Source organism: Oxyura jamaicensis, chromosome Z (genome assembly GCF_011077185.1).
Source record: "Oxyura jamaicensis isolate SHBP4307 breed ruddy duck chromosome Z, BPBGC_Ojam_1.0, whole genome shotgun sequence".
NCBI lineage: Eukaryota > Metazoa > Chordata > Aves > Anseriformes > Anatidae > Oxyura > Oxyura jamaicensis.
Window position 1 is genome coordinate 39,720,996 of NC_048926.1, and position 20,739 is coordinate 39,741,734.

General features: G+C 49.1%; 1 protein-coding gene across 1 annotated transcript; it reads left to right on the forward strand.

Annotated features, from left to right (window-relative positions):
• Nucleotides 1-5: 5 nt before the first annotated feature.
• On the forward strand, nt 6-15,920 carry KLF9 (Kruppel like factor 9; the record flags this gene model as incomplete). The annotated part of the gene is made up of 2 exons (XM_035309909.1): nt 6-465; nt 12,425-15,920. Coding segments are annotated over 2 exons (690 nt in total), but the record flags the coding sequence as incomplete, so codon positions are not given.
• Nucleotides 15,921-20,739: the final 4,819 nt, after the last annotated feature.

Below are 20,739 nucleotides of genomic sequence, written 5' to 3' on the forward strand. Positions count from 1 at the left end.
GGAGATGGACAGCCGGGAGCGGCGCCGGGAGCGGCACCGGCGGCGGCACCGGCGCCGGCAGCGGGGCCGCCCCGCGGCTGAAGGCGGCGGGCGAGGGGGAGGCGGGCCCCCGGGACCCGCGGGACGCCTGGCAGGACTACTGCGCCCTGCTGGCCATCGCCAAGAGCCTGCTGGAGCTGAACAAGTACCGGCCGCTGCCCGCCCCCTCGGTCTGCAGCGACAGCCTCGAGAGCCCCGACGACGACGCGGGCTCCGACAGCGACGCGGCCACCGAGCCGGGCTCCAGCCCGCCCCGCAGCCCCGCGCCCGGGCCGCCCCCGCGGGCAGCCGCCTCCGCCCCCGCCTCGTCCGCCGCCGGCAAGGGGAAGCTGTCGGCCGAGAAGCGGCACAAGTGCCCGTACAGCGGCTGCGGCAAGGTGTACGGCAAGTCCTCCCACCTGAAGGCGCACTACCGGGTGCACACAGGTCAGCAGCGCCGGGCGGGGCGGCCGCGGGGAGCCGCGTGTCCTCGGGTGAACCCTGCCGGCAGCGCCGCGCCGCCTCCCGCCCCGCCCCCCGCCCCCGCCCGCCCCTTTCCGCCCGCTGCTTTCTCTCCTCGTTTATTTTATTTTATTCTATTCTATTTTGTTTTATTTTATTTTATCTCACGCCGACCCCTCCCCGGGCAGCACCGCGGGCAGGGGTCCCCCCCAGGGGAGAACGGGGGGGGGAGCGGGGAGGGGGCGTGACACCCCCCCGGGCGGGTCTGCGGCAGCGGGGGGACGGGGACGGGGGTGTGGGGAAATGGGGGGGACCCGGGGACTTTGGGAGATAGGGGTCCCGGGGGTCGCAGCGAAGCCCCGTCGAGGGGCGGCCCCGCGCCTGCAGCGCCCCGCGCCCGGCCGGTGCCCTTGGCACGCCCCCGCCGGGGACGCGGGAGGGGGCACCGGGGACACCCGGTCCCTGGGGGCAGGCGGGGTCCGCGGGTGTTGTCCCGGCGGAGCGGCCCCGTCCCGACTCGTGTCGTCCGTCCCCCCCCCCCCACCCCCCCGCCGTCGGGTACGGGCGCCCCGGGTGTCCCTGCGGGTGTGTCGGGGCGGCAGCCCGGCCATAAGGCGTATCTGCCGCGGCCGTGGTCGGTCCTGGGCTTTTTTTTCATTATCAGTTTTCGGTGTTCTTCAGCCCTCCGGTGCGAGGGGCTGAGTTCAGCAAACAGCATCATCGCGTGTCCGAGCTGCGGCTGGAGGCAGGGCGCAGCGCGCCGGGCTGCCCCTAAGCCGCTCCCCGTGGACGGCAGGAGGCAGAGGGTCGCGGGAAGAAGCCCCTTGGCAGCGCTTATCGCGGTGCTTGCCAGGGCTGGTCCTTTCCCGGACCCCGTCTGCTGGCGTGAAGCACGAAGCGCACCTGCCTCCGAAGGGAGGGACGCAGGGCGAGGCGAACCTGGGCGCCGGGCGAGCCCCGGCTCGGCCCTGCCTCGCTGGGACGGGGCCCGGTGCTGGGCCCCCGCCTCTGCCCCCTCTGGCGGACCGGCTGCGGGAGGGAGGGGGGCTGCCGCGGGCGGCCCGGCCGCCGAGCCCTGCCGTAAGGCGGTCCGGGAGCGGTGCCAGGGGCCGTTTGAGTCGTCGGCGCGGGGGCTGAGCTCCGGTGCTCTTTTGGAGGCTGGGTGTCACCGATGCCTTGCGAAAATTTGGCTCGCGAGTGACAGACAAAATGGGTTAGTGTCGGTTCCACTTCCAACCGGCCCTCAGGTACCCACCCATGGACCTCAGCCGGGGTATCGCTCCGGGTGGTGACGTGCAAATTAGCGCAGGGCACAGCGCACACGGCTGGCTGTCGGCAGCAGCCTTACAACAAGTCCCTCTGGGGCGTGGGGTTCCCCGTGCGCCCCGCAGAGCGGGGGGCCTGGGCTCCGAGCGCCACACGCCCGGCTTGGGCACACGAACGCGCCGCCGTGGCAGCCCCGTGCGGCTAAGGACACTGCCAACACCCACCAGCAATAAACTTTCGGAGCTTCCTAATGTGAGCAGTTAATTGGAGCTAACCGAAATGCTGAATGATACCGCTAATGCTAATTATCTTTATAGATGGCAGAACAATTCCTTAGCAACAGTGGGGCTTGATTGGATCGCCAGAGTTATTCATAGCGGTGTTTTTGCAGAGCACTAATACTCCCTCCTTCCTCAGTACCGTTTTCTTCCCTTTTTGTATCAAGTTATTTCTGTCATTTCTGAGCCTTTTGAATCACTTCCATCGGGCAACCAAACTGCCTTCTTGCTGCTTTGCAGCCTTTGGTTGAAGTATGAGCACAGCCACTGGTAGAGGCTTCCTGGTCTTCAGTTGTCAATTCTTATCCCTCAATCTCTTGATTTTTGGGAAACGACTTACTGTTCCTTTTTGGCACCCATGAGTATGCTTGTGGCAACACCTGTTTTTACTTGCGGACACTCCCTGAGCAGGTTGGAAAGCTCTGGTCTGCGTGGTGTAATGCTGGAACCTAAAAGCTCATTGGAACAGCTTTGGAACATCTAGTGGGAAGCGAGACGTGAAATACCAAATGAAGGCAGAAGACTGGAAGACCAAAGACTTGATGCTCAGAGGATGGAGGTGTGGATCTTAGTAACCATGCTTCAAAACTTGATGGTTCAAAGGCACTCTTGACTTCAAAACCTTAAAATATCCATCTTTGCATTCTTGAAGTTTGGGCCTTTGAGTGTAGTTCAATTTCCAGAAGACCCAGGTTGGCCGTCCATCAGAGGCTGCTTGCCGTGCTGATTCCAACAAGGAAGTTGGCTGACGGCACCGTGCACCCTGCCTAAGCGAGCAGCCCCGCTCTGTGCCACCGATCCCACTGAACACAGCGTGATCAAGCAGGGTGGGACGTGCAGGAGGGAGCCCAGGGAGCCTGAACTCTGCCCCCTCACAGAGGGACGGACGGTCCTTTCCTTTCTTGCCTGGCCCCTGGCGTTTCTGTTGATACGGTCAGGCACTTCTTCATCATGTCACGTATGTGTACCCACACTCAAGGTGTGTCAGCTTGCAGAAGGCCATGGATACAAGGACAAGCCTGTCGCCGAAACTAAGAAATTGCCAAATTGCCTTGCCTGTCTCATCAGTGCTATGTAAAAGTAGCTTAGAAGTTGTCACTGAAATCCTGAGGTCCTGAGCAGGAGCGCTGGCTCAGCCAGGAGTGATTCGTGCAGGCCACCTCCAGCAGCAGCTCTGAGGTGCGTGGCACTTTGTGTAGAAAAGAGAAGCATGGTGGTGTCCCCGCCAGCTCACAAGACAAAGCTGTTTGTCAGGAAGGCAGGCGGAGGAGCAGATCTACAAAGTGACCTTACCTTGGTCTCTGAAGTATCCATCCCGTCCCTCCTGGGACAGTGCTCTGGGAGCACGGGACATGCAAACTCAGCTGAAGTTTGCATGCAGTGGCAGGGATTCCAGGAGCGTTGTCTCCGCAAGAGAGGTGGTATGACCACGCTTTGCAGGCATCCCCTTGGGGGCTCCCAGAGCAGAGGAAGAGGCCCAGGCTCATTGTCAAGATGTGAACAAGACCGGAGCCCTGGAAGCAATGCAGAGGCGGGGAGAAAACAAATGTCTGTGCCACACAAGAAAACAATGAGTAGCAGCAGATAGACAGAAGGTTGCCTTGAAAATTCAGGGTCTTTTCGGAATAGCTTGATTCGGAGGTTTGGGTATGGTTGGTGATGTGCAGAATTATTATGAGCCTCAGAAATGAAGGGAGGGAGTGGGAAGCTCAGTGGATAAGGATGTGCAGGCAGTGTTTCCAGGGGCAGTGGGGAAAAGCATGCGAGAGCAAACAAGCCACCTCGGTCAGAAGGGCAGGGCAGGGAGCGTGGAGCAAAGAGCGAGGTACTGGAAGGCAGAAGCAGAAAAAGCGTCAGGAGAAACCTAATTAAAGGAACGTACATTTGCTCTCACAGTGTGAATACAAGCCAGCTGAAGGGCTTGTGGCTGCCAAGAACAGGCCCTCCTGGTTAGGAGCAGAGAAGGTCTCATGAAGCTGGTTCATGAGGTGTCTCTTACAGGACCCACGGGGGAGGTGAATCCCAAACACTTCTCAAAATTTGGTGCTGTGGTTTGAAGAGAAATTTACGTGTACATCAAGTGCCCCAATGAAGAGGTTAGTCACTCAAAAACCAGCAGTCGTGTGTGAAGTCCTGCCTCGTCAGCCAGGCTTTTTGTCCACCTTTTCCATCGTGGAGACCAGGTCTGAACCACACGAAGAGTTTCATGACATCAGGCAGTCGAAGACCCCGGAGCTCCCCTGGCACTTGGCCCTAGTGGAGATTCAGCAGCAGGTTGTGGGCAGAGGCGTGGGGCCATGGGTCGGCGTCTGGCAAAGCGAAGCTCAGGAGCATTCCTGGTAGGAAGGGGAGATGGGCACCACAGCTGCCTCGTGCTGCGGTCTCGGTGCGATGGTGTCCAACCAGCCCCCATATCAGCTTGGTTTTGAGTGTGCTGCTTTGTTAGTTGTGTTCTAGATTATCGCTAGCTTGACAGACTGTACGGATGATGATAGGTTGACAATCCTCTGCCTGCCGAGAGCTTTTTTGGGTGTTTTCTGGGAGCATAATCTGAAATTTAGCATTTTAAGCCCCTGTTTCCCAGCTCATGCAATGTCACATTGCCAGTTCCTTTTAAAATAAGACTGAAGAGCAGGAAGTGGAGCCAGCAGGACACTTTTGCCAAAACCAGGCCTCCATCTGAAACCCCCGTTCTTAAGGGTTCACAAAATGTGTAAATTGCTAGAGTTCTGCTAGGCACACTTCCAGGCCTTGGAGAAACATGACTGTACTGACTGGAAGCCCTGCCAGCCGAGTAAGGTAGGCACAGATCCTCAAGATTAAGTTCAGTGTTTGCTCAGTTGTTTTTATTTTCCCAGTTTTAAAAGTACAAACACCAAGCAAGCGCGTGTGTCACGGTGTGAAAGCACCCCAGGAAGGCATTTGTGGGTTACAGTAAACCAAAGATGAAGATTTAAAGACGTGTAGGACAGAAGCAGGGATCGGGACAGGCCTCCCGTTTCTGGAGGGATGTGTTGGGAAGGCAGCTCTGCCAGGTTGTGCGCACCGTTGCTGTGCACGCTGTGGCATTGACGGCCCTGCGGTAGGTGTCAGCTGCTGCTGTTAGCTTGCACGTCTCGCAGTCCTGGCGGCGTGGATCCGTGTGGGAACAACCATCCCTGCCGCAGGCGGCCGTGCTTCTGTATCAAGCTGTCGTTCCTCACCTTGCTGAGCCCCCAGGCTGGTGGCTGGAGGCGCAGGGAGGAGGCAGGCAAAGACCAAAAGGCCGGACTGATGGCAAGGCAGCTTCCAATACCGCGTATTTGTGATGCGCAGTTCATCACCCAGCGCCGAGCAAGGGCGAACAGCCTGGGAACGCTGGCTATAAATGCCTCAACCTGAGGGAAGAGTCAGCTGAATTATTGGCTAATAAATTCACACTAGATTAGTGAGAATTACCTTCCTGAATGCATGTGAAGAGGAGACCAGTGACATGCTCAGTTCAGTCAGGGATGGTGGGAATGCATTAAGCACAGTGGCTGTGTGTGCTGCCAGCCCCCAGCACTGACCTCAGCAGCACACGAGGAGTTTGGAAAGGCAGCCACCACAAAACTTCCCTCCCACCTGTCTCCAGAGAGCAGTGAGCGAGCTGGGCTCGTGTCCACCTGGCTCTGACCGTCCCTACAGACAGGTTGGCCGTGGATGCTTTGGTCCAGCCCCACGGATGGTTGCAGCGCTGGTCTCTGCAGAGCCAGGTCGCCCAGTGGAGGCCAAAGAGAGTCCTTCTGCCACCCGAGGGCACGGGGAGAGGCAGGGAGCCCCAGCTGTGCGCGGGGCCGTCATGCCAGCATGCCAGTACTTGGTGCCTGGCTGGAGGGGGAGGCTCCTCCAGGGCACAAACCTCCTCCTGAGGCAAAGTGCCTGTGCCCAGCTGTTCCTTTCTGTGCCAGAGGGGAGGTGTGGGGAAGGTCCACAGCGCTGTGGTATCCAGCAGCTCGGTAGCTGAGGGAATGGCCACGGTCACCTGAAGACACATTGACAGGTCCTTGCTCTGCTGGAGTTCGGAGAGAGGTTGCTCTGGCTGGGGAAAGTTTCTGCTCCTTCCTCTGTCAGAGCTGTTCCCCCTTAGCAAGTACTCAATCACCCAGACAGGACAGCGGCCCAAGTCCAGTGCTCTGCAACCCCAGCGAAGTGCCCTGAGCGCCAGATTAGGAGCTGGTTTCCCTCCATTGCTCAGTTAATATTTAAGTATTACTGCGAGGTGCAGGAAGTTCAAATGGAGGTAAGATCGAAAAGGGTAAGAGGTAGAAGCTTATTCCAAGTACCCAGGAGTCTACTGCTGAGGACACTCCTCTCAGCTATGAGAAGTGTGTGTTTAACTCTCTGGTGAGGTCTGAAGAGGTTTCTCATGTCCCAGGTACCCTTCCTGATTGGTAGATACAAAGAGGTGCAATCCCAGAGAGGCAGCAGGGGTGTATCCCTTACACCTGGTGCTGTTATCAGGTGTATCTGTGGCAGGACTGAGTCTTGCTGGGCTGTAGGCGAGAGCTAAGGCGCTCAGCAGTGGTGGGTTTTAGCAGGTGGTTTTGCATCTGCTCTTTTGAGAGACTCAGACACCTGCAGATATAAGCAGTTGTTGAGTGGTGGCTTTGAGGATGTCACAGCAGTGTAAAAACATGCTGAAAGCAGCATTTTAACACCTGAAGTGTCCTGTGGTGTTCAGTCCTGGTGCTGGTGGAATAAACCCCTTGGTGCCCATTGTCCATGCTGTAGGCAGCGTCTGATCTTTCCAGACTGGCTGGCCATGGTTGAAGTGTTCCAAGAACCCTTGTTCTGTACCTACTGTCCTCTCTGCTGGGCTTGCTCCGTGCTGTTTCTCACCAGCATCTCTACCCTGTGACTGCTGTGTGTTTTAACACTCCAGTTCTGGAAGATCTGTCTTGGAAGAGGAAAAAGGCAGTTTGAAAGTCTGTCAGCCCAGAACTGGGAGTACAGATGTCTGCAAGAGCCATCTTCATCAGAAGATCTTGCGAGAGGACACTTGCTCAGAATCCAGTGTCTCACAGGAAATTGCTCCTTCAGGTATGGGCAAGCAATGACACTCGAGGAAAAAAGAGGCCTGAAATACAGCAGCCTTGTGGCAAAAAGGAGAGACTGCCCTTACTTTTTTTTGGTCTTGCAATAAGCTGGGCCATGTTCTTGACACTTACCAATCTACAGGACCTGTGATACTTCAGGAGAAGCTGTGACACTCGGGAGTGGTGGCTGAGTGGGGTCACAGAAGGGGGTTGTGGAGAGAAGAGTTATCACTGTTGTATATAAGCTGAGAATTGTTGTTCAGGACAAGATCTTCCCAGGGTACCAAGACTGCTTTGCAAAGTTCAAGCTCCAGCAGCCACAGGGGTTCAGGAGGATCTCAGAAGATGAAGGTGGAGAATCAGTTTGTTTTTATTTGAACCATACAGACTTGCCCACTAAATTATGTCCACTGAAGCTGTGGGAATACCTTTTTTTTCCCCCTATTTTTTCTTCCGCCTTCCTGCAAATGGCAGTCCTGGTTTCCTAACTAGCTTTGCTCTTGCCTGATGGAAAAAAGAAAAATCATTCTTTGAGGTTTTCTTGTTTCTGTGCTTTCCCTTCTCAGGCTTTCCCTCCTCATCTCTGATGGGACGGGTCAGCCCTGCTGTCAGCTGTACATCTGGGCTTTTGGGCAGGTGCCACAGGCAGAGGTGGGTGTTGCTGTGGCAGGAGATGTTGGCTGGCCGTGCCATGTCCTGTGGCCAGAGAGAGAGTAGGAGTCAAGCACAGGCACCGCATCCCAAAAGTCAAAATTGGACCCATTCTTCAGTTTTGGTACCTTAGTGTAGGTGCTGCTATGAGTACCTGGCGGAGCAGTCCTACCAATGTTCCCAGTGGTCTCCTCTTTAATATGCAGGTCAGTCAGGGGTGTCTAATTAGCTCTCCATTCCTGCAGCTGTAGCTACAGTCCATTTGGCTTTCTAATTAATATGTGAAGCAGTATCATCATCATTATTTGATGGCACACTGTTCTGTGTTAGCTAGCGCAGATCCCGGGCTCTACTCATGGCTGCCTCTAACTTCGTTTCTGTCAGCCAGAAAAACAAGGCTAGCAAAGCGTTCATCTTGGCCAGACTTCCGTCCACACCAACAGCAGTCTCTGAGTGTCTTCCATGAAGTCAGTGCTCAAAGCGACTTAGTAATTCTCTTAAAATTAGTACTTTATCACAGAAACTCTGTTTGCTCCACTCCTAGGACATGCCCTGTTAAAAGCCAAGAGAATAGCTCAAGTGTATGATAATCAACTTTGTCTTCAGCTTTGTCAAAAAGACAGCTTTTTTTTTTTTTCTTCCCCTGGGACAAAAATGACACTCCAGACCTTCTCTATCACTTGTTTGCCTGAATGAAGTCATCTTTTCTAAAGCCAACACGAACTGCAGCTCCTAACTCAGTCATCCATCCACATCTAAATCAGTACATTTAGTGAGAAGGCAAACAACTCTTCCTATACAAGTCTACCATGCGGGAAAATCTGGAATGTCTCTGGGCAGGGCAAAAAGCTAAATAGTTTTCAATCTAGTCAGAATAAAATGGAAAAAGAATAACGCTGAGTTGCCTCAAGTTTTACAAAGCAGCCTAGATAGAGAGTTTAAACTCTCAAAAAGAAGTGAACCGTGTGCAGTGGAGAGTGGGGAGGATGAATGGGGAGAGAAGACTGGGTAAAGCAAGACAGCACAGTTTGAAAGGATCTGCAATGGCCTTCATATTTATGTGGGATTTAAAGCACGTCAGGGCTCAGGAGCAGAGAAGGCCTGTGAACAGCCAACATCAGCTTGTGCTGCTGTGCCATCTCAGTGTAAACTTTGCCTCCCGCTGCACCCCTGGTGTCAAACAGGACAAAGAACGGAAATTCTGCAGATGAGTCGATTCCCGTAAACCAGTTTGTTTCAGTGGTTAATTCTGTAAGCTGCCATGGATACATCTGGTGAAGAGAATTATTTACACCTTTTAGCTCTGCGGTCAGATTCTATTGCACACAGTTTTAATGTCTTGTGATCCGTCAATGGCCTTTCCTTCATCGACTGAGCGAAATTCCCTCTCAGGCATGTCTTAAAATCGAAGTAGCATACTGCCACCAAAGGCAGCAGTGCATAATAGCACCCTGTTTTAATAGTCCTTTTTGCTCATTTCAAGCCTTAGCGATACTGCTCCCAAAACTAAGGGGTGTAAGTCATATGGAAAAAATACCTCTGGCTTAGAAATATACCTCTGGCACAGAAAGGGATGTCTCCAGGTGGAAACTATGGGCACCACATCTTTGTGTTGTGGCAGTATGCCTCTGCACTCATGAGATTCTCTGCTGCTTTAAGCAATAGCATGTCAAATATAACCAGCAATTGCAAGGTCCAGCTCTGCCGAGAGCACAGTCATCGCGTGCCATCAGGCATCTCTGCGTTGCCTAAAAACCCTTCCAAATTGGTGCTCCACCACTGTGCTGCATCTGCTCAGTTGGTCGCTGAAGCACCATCTCTCTGGGCTTGTGCAATGGGTTATGGCTTCGTAACTGAGGGGAACAGATCTTCAGGCTCGGAGACAAACACCCAGGGCCTGGAGAAGTCTCTCTCATCCCCGTCGTCTCTCTGCTCTTTGAGTTTTAACACATCCTGGTGCCACGGATTATGCCTGGCCTACTTTTTTTTTTTATGTGTGCGTTTCCGAAGCATTTGTGACAGCCTCCTGGAGCTCGTCCCGCTGAGGTGATGAAATAAATCACTTTCCGTTGCTGTACTCAGAGGCAGAAGGTGGCCTGCACTGGGTTCCCACTCTCACATGCTTCAGCCGAACGTGCCTCCACCAGGCAAGGCCCTGCGGCCTTCAGGCCTCCGTGGCTGGGAGGTTTCCACAGGGAAGCTGTTTCCCCCAGCTCCCTGGGGGTCAATGATCTTGTCTGGGCACTGCGGTGCTGTGAACTGATGTGAGGGATCCTGGGTGAGTGCTGCCTCAGCCCATAGCCTCGTGGATGCCTCGCATCTCAACCATTTCCCCGTGGCAGGTGAAGTGTTTGTACAGGGCAGCGATGGCGGAGGTCACTGCTCCCTGTGTGTTTCAGGAGGAACCAGAGAGCAGGCTCTGTTTTTTCTTCCCTTCTGCAAGTATTGAAAATAAAAAAACTGCTTTCAGGCAACCGGTTTGCATACTACAGTGCCTAACAAGTAGACACTGAGCACCGAAGATCCATGTTACCCAGCCTAGGTACTTGGTCTCACTCCTGGTCTCCATGAGTTGGCACTTTGGCAGGTCAAAGAGCTGTCCTGAGGTAGATGATGGGAATGCAGCTTCTGCGGAAGGGTCAAGGTGCCTGAGCTGCCTCCAGTGCTCTGGACAGAGCCATATATGAGATGCCTCCACACACGCATGATGTACAGCACTTCTCCCACGTCCCCTGTGGATCTGGAAAGCTTCCTGCACCTCCCAGTGCTACCTGCTTCATGAAGCCATGACAGGAACCATGAGATAGATAGTAAAAGAGTAGTACCAGTGAAATGCTTGCCTAGGAGGCCGAGTGCGAGCACTGGGCAGAGCAGAGGCAGATGAGATCTGTGAGACCATCACATGGCGCCTGCTGGTGCTGCACTGCCTCGTAGCTATGGCCATGGCCTTCAAGCATGTGTGAGTGAACACATAGCTTTAATGTCATTCATAAAGACAGTGGCTGTTCAGAAAGGCTTCCAGCCATGTTTAAAGGAATACAGCAGGGAGCCTGTACTTAAAAAAAATTATAAAGCCCCATGGGTCAGGACCTTTCTCCACCGGGTTAACATGCAGGCACAGCTGTCATCGTGCTACGTCTTCTTTCTCCTTCCCTGACGGAGGGCCAGCACCGCTGCCAGGTGAGGAGACAAAACATGCAGGAAGCAGCTGTGCTGCGGCTGGCCTGGCCCTAGAGGCTGCTTTGACGCACGTGGTCTTGCTCATCTGCCTAAAATTGAACCAAAAGCTGGTCAGTCTGCGACAGAGCAGTCTGCCTGGCAAGGAGCACCACATAGCTGCAAGCTTAAGCCATTGTAGTGTCTGCTTTATTTCGGAGACTTTCACCAGGCCTTCACGGCCGGTTGTGTGGCACAATCTCAGCACATCTGTCCCACCGTCATCCTCCTTGGTGAGGCATCTCTTGGATGCCAGCAGACTGGCCCCCTCCCCACACCCCAATTCTCCTCCCAGGAGCTCTGCAGTACTTTCTGCTCGTGGTCGTCCTCCTGGCTGCTGGGCTGTTCATCCCAGTCTTCAGTCTTTTGTCCAGGCTGTTGTGTCTGGGGAGTTTTCCAAGGCACACATCCTTGTAAATAACTCCTTTTCTTGCAATCTGCAAATGTAAAGTGAGCTTGTGTGTTGTGCCAAATTGCACCGTACCAAGAAGTACTGGAGCTCTTGTATTTCTTTCCAACTCTTCCAAGCTGGAAATCTCCTGGGATAGTTTCTGTATTTCATGGTTGACTATAAATAGCTGTCACATAGCTGTCATTTATATTCCCTTCAGGAGGCTCTTGAGAAAAGAAATTAAGGCATCAAATGGCTCTGGTACATGATGTATCCTGAGCGTTTTTGATTTCCTTCTGTGACATGGAGCTGCCAGCATTGCAGGTTGGGTGGTGCTGGGCCTATGGCTGTGTGCAAGGTCCAGGCAGCCCACAGGGCTGAGCAGCAGGGATCTGGGGTGCCAGGAGGATGATGTTACCATTTGCTCCTCACACCCTTGGTTTTCAAACAAAGGTGTTCCAGGTTAAGGCGTTTGGTTTGGTTCTTCATTACCACAGCAAACATTTCTACTGATAGAGCTGCAAATAACATCACAGTTTTCCTGTCCTCAAATTGGGCATGTAGGAGATGGAGGGGAGACTATCACCTGCTGGCGCAGCCCAGGGGAAGGGAGGAGAGGGGGGCAGAAGACCTCTGTTGGCGGGCGCAGCCTTTCTGCTCCGCAGATTTGCAGCCCTGAGGCTGCACTGCTCTCCCAGTTCTCTCCCCCCCTCTCGTCCCTTCCCCAGGCAGGTAGTACTTCTTGTAGGTGAGGTTTTTTTTCTGTTTTTCTAATGGTTGTGGACGATTTTATCCAGTAGAACGGAAGTGCCAGAGGAGTAATAATGGTGTACTCCTCTCAAACTAGCATAGTGTGTTGGACACAAACAGCGTGGAGGCATGGGCAGGGCTCTTCCACTGGGGTTGTGTAAGGCTCGGTGCGGCTGGAAGGCTTTTTGGCTTGAGGGTGGCGAAGCTGAAACCTGCCAAGCGTGTCGGCAGCAGCTCGGCAGACTCTGGCACCCTGGCATAAAGCAAGAGCCACGTCCCTTCGGCAGCACGCTGCCCCCTTCCCTAAACGCCTTGTTGTCTTTTCCTCCCCGCAGGCGAGCGTCCGTTCCCCTGCACGTGGCCCGACTGCCTTAAGAAGTTCTCCCGCTCCGACGAGCTGACCCGGCACTACCGCACCCACACCGGCGAGAAGCAGTTTCGGTGCCCTCTCTGCGAGAAGCGCTTCATGCGGAGCGACCACCTGACGAAGCATGCCCGCCGCCACACCGAGTTTCACCCCAGCATGATCAAGCGATCCAAAAAGTCCAGCTCTGGCTCCTTGTGAAGGCAGGGCCGGCCCGGGGAGCGGAGCAAGGGGTGCAAGGTGCGTCCGGCAACTGGGGATCAAGCATTTGTAGCCGGTGTTCAGAACATAAGCACCTTGTGCTTCCCACTCATGCTCTCCCCCTCGCTGGGAGCAGCCGTCTTGATGAAGGGGATTCCGAGCAGAAGGATGGGACCGCCGCCTTCTGCCACTCGGCACGTTGAGACTGGCGTACGTACGTCTCACGGGATGGTCCGGCCAGTGACACCACCGTAGCGTGACTCCGAGGTCTTTGTGATTGCTGTGTCATGAACATGTTTTGTTGAACAATGTAATGCTGCTTGTGTTTTAGAGTCTGTCGAGTAAAACCACTTTCCGAGTCACATAAGTAATTCTCAGATATAAAATCCATAGCACATTGTCGAAGTGGGTTTACTTCTATATTTCAGAATGATCCTTCATTTAAAAGACTGTTAAGAGAAACATTACATGTTACTAATAGCATCTGATTGATATACTGAAATAAGGTGAATTTATACTCAAGAAGACCCGTTAAAGTAAGGGGGTCTTTTTAATTTTTCTTTGTATTAACTATACTTTTGAATATAAGCTGCACTTTTCCAGTAAAAACATGTATAATTCAAGCAGATACTTAAAGCAAAAAACACCAACACAACCACTCAGTCATTTTCTGACCATGTGTGTATTTAGCTCTGTTGTTCAGTTACCTGGAAAAATACAAGTCAGCCTACATAATGTGGCGGGGGGGATGAGGGCAGAAACACACGTCTCTCAATTGATCTATATTTTCATTTGTCAATAAATACCGTACTGTACTATAGAAATGCCAGTAACAGTTTGTTATTCTGCTGTGTTTTGTTTGACTGGATGGATTACAGCAGCTACCATCTTTATAAACTGCTGCTTTTTTACAGGTTTTTTCTCTTCATACACTTGCCTTAAAGATTTATTCTCTTCATAAACGTGCCTAACTCCTGCCACGTCCAATGGGAGTTCCGTGTGCTTATGGAGAGAGTAGACCTTTCCTTAGGAGCACTCAGCTAATAGAAACAGTTAAGTTTATTGTAAAGAGCACTTCAGAAGGGCTCCCGTATCTCTTGATCACTGTTTCTATAGAGTATGAGGGAAAACCGTGAGCTAATTGGAAATACAGCACACAAGGTGTGTCACAATACTCCTTCTGGCATCAGCTTCCCTAAGTACCTTGCAGTCATACCTGTGTCACGCATGACACACCAAATACCGATCAAGGCAATATTATGTTTAACTTAAAGCTATGTTTTGCTCTCTAAAAGGAGCAAAAAGATCACTGAAGTTGAACTTCCAAGTCATGGTCATTATGTGAGTATTTTCATCTTTTTTCATGTTAAAACCATGCACCATACCAGCTTATCAGTGATTTTTTTTTTCCCTTCCCAGCTACTTATAAGGGGATAATTATGTTTACACATTTCTTCCAGAAGCATTCTTCTGCTGTTCTGTTTTTACTCCTTCCTCCAGAAGAGGAAGGGGAGGTGCAGCCCTACCATAGAGACTTAGGGCCCAATTCATCTCAGGAGTAATCACACTGAAATCCGAAGTGTTTCCACTGCAGATGAATTTAGGTCATCCTGTAAAATTCTGTACATAAAGCTCCTGTTAGTACAGCTGCAGTTACCGTATCTTATTGTTTTAATTGATAAAAAGCTTGCTTCCTAGAAACAAACGTTAAAAAAAAATGAGCTCAGAGAGTAGAGTATTTTCTTCTACAGTTGTATAAGGCTTTCAGCATTAGAAAACAGTTTGCATATAGTGTTTTTACCTGTGTAGTTCTTGATAAATTCTGTCTATGTGAAGAGAACTGCTTTTAAGGCATTAGGGATATTGAGCAGTCTGTGGAGTAAAAAGGGATGTGTTTTCTTCAGTGAAGACATCAGGAAACCAAGCACACTTTCTACCTCCGTTTCAGCTTTGTGAAACTTTTATTTTAGAAACCAAACTTTAATTTCTGGTGTTCAAATTGAGTTGTAGGGACATATGTTCTTCCTAATGAAAAATAGGTAGCCTCAGTATTTCTACTGATCTAGAAATACAGGAATTGTTCCGCTTACCAGTACTGTTAATGCTGCCTTGTAAAGCAGGGTCAGGGCCACGCATAGCCCAGTGAGATTCAGTGGAGCATGCATATTCATCTTCCTTCTTCTCTGTGAAGATCACGATAACCTTTTGAATCTGTCCTACAGTCTGGATTGTTGCCATTTTGTAGGACTAATGCAGTACTGGGAATATTAAGGGCTGGTCCTATGAAGTACAAAACACCCTCACGTGCTGTCAACCACAATGGGAAGCCACAGCTGATAAGCAGCTCCTCAGTCAATAGATAAATGGTTTGGTCACAGCTACCAGGATTAACCTACATGTGGAAGCAAATGGCCAGATTCATGGATCCCAGCTTCAATACTTGGGGTAGAATCTAAGGAAATATCACCATTAATTCTTCAATTTCTAACAGAATTAACAGGCAGGGGGTTACCTTGGTCCATGGAACAAAGGGACATAAAAACTCATGTCATTATCACTGGTGACAGGATCCTGTTTCTGAAAAAAACCTTCCTAAGCCGTAACCAATTTACTCTAATGTATGCTGTATTTCAGCATAGGACAGACGGGACTAATGTGATTCGTTAACCACTAACAGAATACATGGGGAATGATCAGGTTTAGAGATTTTACTTTATTGTATTGATCATTTGGGTCTTTCAGTTTTTCTTCTAGTAAAAACAAACAACGGATCTAATACATGAAACAAACTACAGGTTAGTTTTCTGCATCTTCAAGTTAAGTTTCAAAGAGTGCTGCAAATGTTGGAAAAGAAAAGGAAAATCGGGTTCTCTAACACCGTTCATAGTTGTCGTACAATTTTGGAAATACTTAATAGTGCTGAAGTTAGGACAGCTCCTCTCCTTGGTTAAGAAAGCCCATTAGTATAGTGAAGTCATGGCTTTAAAGGTATAGCTATACATACTTCAACATACTTCTTTTTCAAAACAGTTTCTCATAACCTTTATTACAGATCTGTTTTCAGTTTGCAGATGGACTTAGTTCAACATACACCAGACTGGACACATTCTTCAAAATGCTGTTTTACAGATTCATGATCTGTAACACTGTAAGATACCAACCTCCAACAGTTTAATCAGTTTTATTTTTGTACAGTATTCGTATCCTTTATAAGTTATTTTGCTGTCCTGTTTTGTAAATCACATGAAGTTGTAAAAAAAAGAAAAGGAAAAAAAAAGTAGGCATAGATGTTTTTGTACATATGTATATATATATTGTCAAAATAAAAAAGAGTTAAAAAAAACAAAGGTTGTTCTGAATGATTGGAGTCAAAGAGTGATCATGTAAACCAATGAATATAAACCAACCCAGTAATCATTCAGTTTAGATAATTATTTAAAAAAAAAAAAAAACTCTGGTGCACACGGTGAAATCCCTGAGTTAAGTGGCATATGGACTAGTTTCAAAGGTCCCAGCCTTGCTTGTCATTATTAAGCTTTGGTCTTGTTTCTCTACTTTTCCCTGGTATTTTCAGAGTGATTCCTTCTCCCACTACTGCAGAGACAGAGACAGCTCGTGGTGAAGAAAGTGTCCCTTCACGCACTTGCCGCAGCACCTATGAGGTTTCCCACTGCTCAGTAGCTTTTGAGCTCAGACTGGTGCTCTCCCTTGCACCACACAGCTGCTCCATGAGCTAACGATGCTGCAGCCCATACACCTAGCACCACTGCCTTGAGATTTCCAAAGGTCTGGAGGAGTTCACTGAGCTAAGGAAATGAAAACACCAGAGCCATGCAGCATCGAAAGGTTGGAAAGGCAAAGGAGCCCTGCACCAAAACATTCACTGATGTTTACAATCAGGACTAGCGAGAAGCAACTACTTACACAAACTACCTTAACTTGGTGCATCAGAGCTTAATCTGGCACCTGGGAACCACGCTAGGGTGTAACTGCAAGATGGGTCCCTGCACCCAAGGGAAGATGTAACCCTGTGGCACCGCGGGCAGAGACAGAGGGGTAGACATGTGCCCTCTGCATCTAGAACTAAATTTGCAGGCACATTTGGCTTGGATACTGCATTGGAATTTTCTGTCCTTGGCTGGACAGCCAAAGGACAAACACAACAAACTCAGCACAGTTTTCTTTTTTTAGTTTGTCATTGTTTCTAGGAATAAAGGACAGAGGGCTCATTCCCCTGAGCTTATTCCCCTGCATTCCCACCATAAAGGATGTTCCATGTGATTTTAGTCTTCACCTTCAAGTATTTAATATTTGCCCTTGGTGCTCTAATTGGAAAAGCTACCAAAATCTTCCAGGTGTAGACAATGCCATAGCCTGAGGAGGATGTTTCCAACCGTTGAGATCTAGTACACACCACACAGAATAGTCTTTCCCGGAATGATGTAAATCCTGGCTGGAACAGGCAAGGTATGCAAAGACTGGAAGCACCTCCATGGATGCTGACTGTAAGACTTCAGCAGTGACGTTGAAGTGTGACCCTCAACACAGCCCAGCTGATTCGGAGAGTACAGTTATTTATACAAGGAGAATTTTTATTTTCTGCTGAAGAGAGAAGAAAGGAAACATGCCATTCAATACCATGGAAGTCCAGTTAAATGTCTGCAGAGTGGTTCAGAAAAGGTTCACATGCAACCTGCCTGCTAGGATGACTCAGCTGACTTTATTTTCCATGGGAGTCCAAAACAATGTTGTTCAGCACTCACTCATTCAGGGCTAAGGAGTCAGGCAGGTTTCCTTTCTGCATCAGACCTCTGTGAGAGCTGCTGCTTCCTCAAGGGCTTTTGCTTTGGAAGCAAAATCTCTTCCAGCTTGAGCTCCTCACACCTGCCAGCCACATCTGACAAATTACATCAACAACCAAGCAGTCACAAATGTCAGAATAATGTACTTACTTACCAAAGCCCTCTTTAATGGGCTGCCTTAACTAAGCAAGGGAAGCTTTCCCAATGACAAGAATTTTGCAATTACAGTGTTTTCAGTGTCATGTTGTCCTCAACTGAGGAATCACGTCCCCTAAATTATCTCCCCAAACACTTCCACAGGTAGTACAGAACTCTTCTCATTTCAACCAGGGATCTTCTTGACTGGCATCAGTTCTAATCCGTAACAAACCCTTCCTTCTGTATTATTATACACTTTTTCCACTGTATACATCTGTATATGGAGCCCATGTATTCCTTTTGGGGTGAGAGTGAGCAAGAGTCCCTGCTGCATTCAGCTTGCATTTGTGAAGTTGCTGTTTTTCCACCCAGCCTGTTGTCCTCAGTTTACAACTAATTTACAGCTGATAAACATCCTATTGCTTTCCATATCAAAAGCCATCCATCCCTCTTTCAGTATTGTCTGTTACCCTTTAGGTGATACCGTGTTAATGAAATCAACACCTGGAAGACTGCACTGCTGAACACAAGGTACAAACGTAATGGAGTATATATGCCACAGGACTAGGAAAAGCATCTAGTAGATGAGACCAACTTACCATCCCAACATCCAGAAAAAGCCCCATGGGAATTCAGAAGGCACAGAAAAAGAAAGCAAAGTGTACAGACAGTAACAGAGCCCTCCTAACACTGTGCTGAAAAGAATTGCTTTAGTCTTTCCAGATGGCCTTTTGTTCTTCTGGTTAACGGGCAGGGGTTAGAAAGACATCAGGTGAAGTTCCAGGAGAGATAAGGAGGAGGGAGGTGTAAGTTAACCCAGTTCCCTGCAGAAACCACATACAACATTTTGTGTTCTGCTGTTAACCACTGCTTCAGTGGTTTCTGACAGTGTTTCCAAGCAAAAAACACCTCAGAGAAACCAAGAAAAGGCGTGCATAACTCCTCTGTCAAGAAACACAGGGCCAGGGAAAACCGCAATTATGTTATTAGTCTATGCAATGTTGATGGTAAATCATTGCATCCATTTTGCTGAACCACAGAAAGACAACTTTACCTAGAAGCAAAGCTACATTCAGCTTCTACATTCAATGAATCATTTTTCACAGGGCTATCATTTTTCAACTGCTATACTTCAACTGGGAAAGCCTTACTGTAAACTCCTTCAAGCTGAAAGAAAAGGAGATTCTCTCAATATAACATACTACGATAATTTTTCATGAGAACAGTGATTTAAGGCATACCGATGCTTGGGGAACTGTATGCACTCTGAAGCCTGTAACACTTTCATTACACTGACATCAAACCAGTGCATTACATACAGCAGAATGTATTTTAAACACAAGGAGAATTCTGAACATAAAAATCCTTCATGAACTGCACAATCAGGCTCAGAAGCAGACAGAAAGTGGATCCAGATAGGGGAGCACAGGAAACCATAGCATCATTGGCTTTTTACCTAAACAGACCTGTAAGTATCATTGCAGCAGCACAGAGTGGGACTGATACTGTTTATGGTACCTGAGAGCAAGTCCCTTTCCATGCTCTCTGCTGATCATCTGCTTTGGATTTTTGGATTTACCCCATGTTCACAGTTTGCAATTCTTGGCGACCAAGGGGGAAAGAAAAGGAGAAACACACACAAACAAGAAAAAACAAAAGCATTTTGTCATCCATAAAGATAATACACAGACAAACTACTTCTAATAGAGTACAGTCAAGATCAAGCAGCACAACTTTCTAAAGCTTTAGTTAGCAACTGGTAAAGAGGGAACCAGTTGACGTGTGAAAGGTCTCCTCACAGTTTTCTTTCTGAAATCCCACTTGTTCTTGACTCTTCTTATGACCCCAGAGGACAGTAACTGCTCTTCAGTTGAAAACACTAGTTCTCCAGTTCTCCTGAAGACACCTGCCTCTTATGCTACCTATTGCATAATGCCGTATGTCAGAAGTATCTGCTAAATAATCTTGATTTGCTCCTGCTCTAGCTTGTTTCCTCTGCTTGCCTTTCTCTCACTAATATCCTTATTTTCACCGGTCTTTTCTTTCTTAGAGGATTTCTCCACTGATGTCTAATAATATACTATACCTTCCCTCTTTAAATTATTTAAATTATTTGGTTCTGATTACTTTGAAGCATGTGTTCACTTTGAGCCATCCATACTGCATGTTACTTGTATCATCATCTGCTCTGTTCTTTTCCAAAGTTCCTTGATATCTTCTGCAACCATCTACTCAGTTAGCATCTGTTCCTTTCTCCTTGCTTCTCCCAAAGCCAACTTTGCCCACTGCCATGCATAGTTACTTATCCTCAACAATTTTTACTTTTGTAATTCTTTTTCGGCTTATTTGCAATGTTCTCATCTCCATGCTTCACAAAAGACTGTCAGTTCTCAGGCAGGTGTATTGCTTTTCTCCAAGTATGCACTGGAAATATAACCCAAGATTTGATGTAGCTCCAGATGCAACAGTTGATGCAAACCATTTGCGATACTGAAATCAAGCCAATGACACATATAATGTCATTGTTTGGGACTAACATATACTGTCAACAAAACATTGGCTTTAGTGGAGACAAGTGATCAACAGCAGCAATACCAGACAACTAGAGAATTACTTTGGGAATAACTGTGTAGCAGAATAGCGAAGAAAAGTTGGTGAATTTGGTGGAAACCAGAGAGATAAGAATTGCTGGGGATCATGCTGATGGGAAAGGGCTGAGACACAAGAGATGATGGCTGGCAGGCTGCTATAGTGCTGCTCTACAGCCTTCTGCCTCTGTTCTTCCTTCTTGCCATTATTTTTCCACATTTTCTCTGATGGGTTTCAGCATTGCTACAGTAGCACCTCAAAAAAAATTGAGGGGCTAAACAATTTTGTTCCCTGAATCCATCTCCTCTCTCCATTTACCAGTTCAGCCTTGCCAATGACTAAAGTTAGCATGGAAGTAAAATGAAGTTTAAGTATAGTAACTACTCCTAAATCACCCCATGCCTACAAAACCAACTTTCATCTAGGCTGTGCAGATATGCAAAGGACAGGTGGATAAATGAGCCACACAGCAGAAACTTAATTGTAATCTATGAATGTGACAGAAGAGAAATATTCCTGCTATTTACCGATGTTCAGACTGAGACAAGGAATTTTT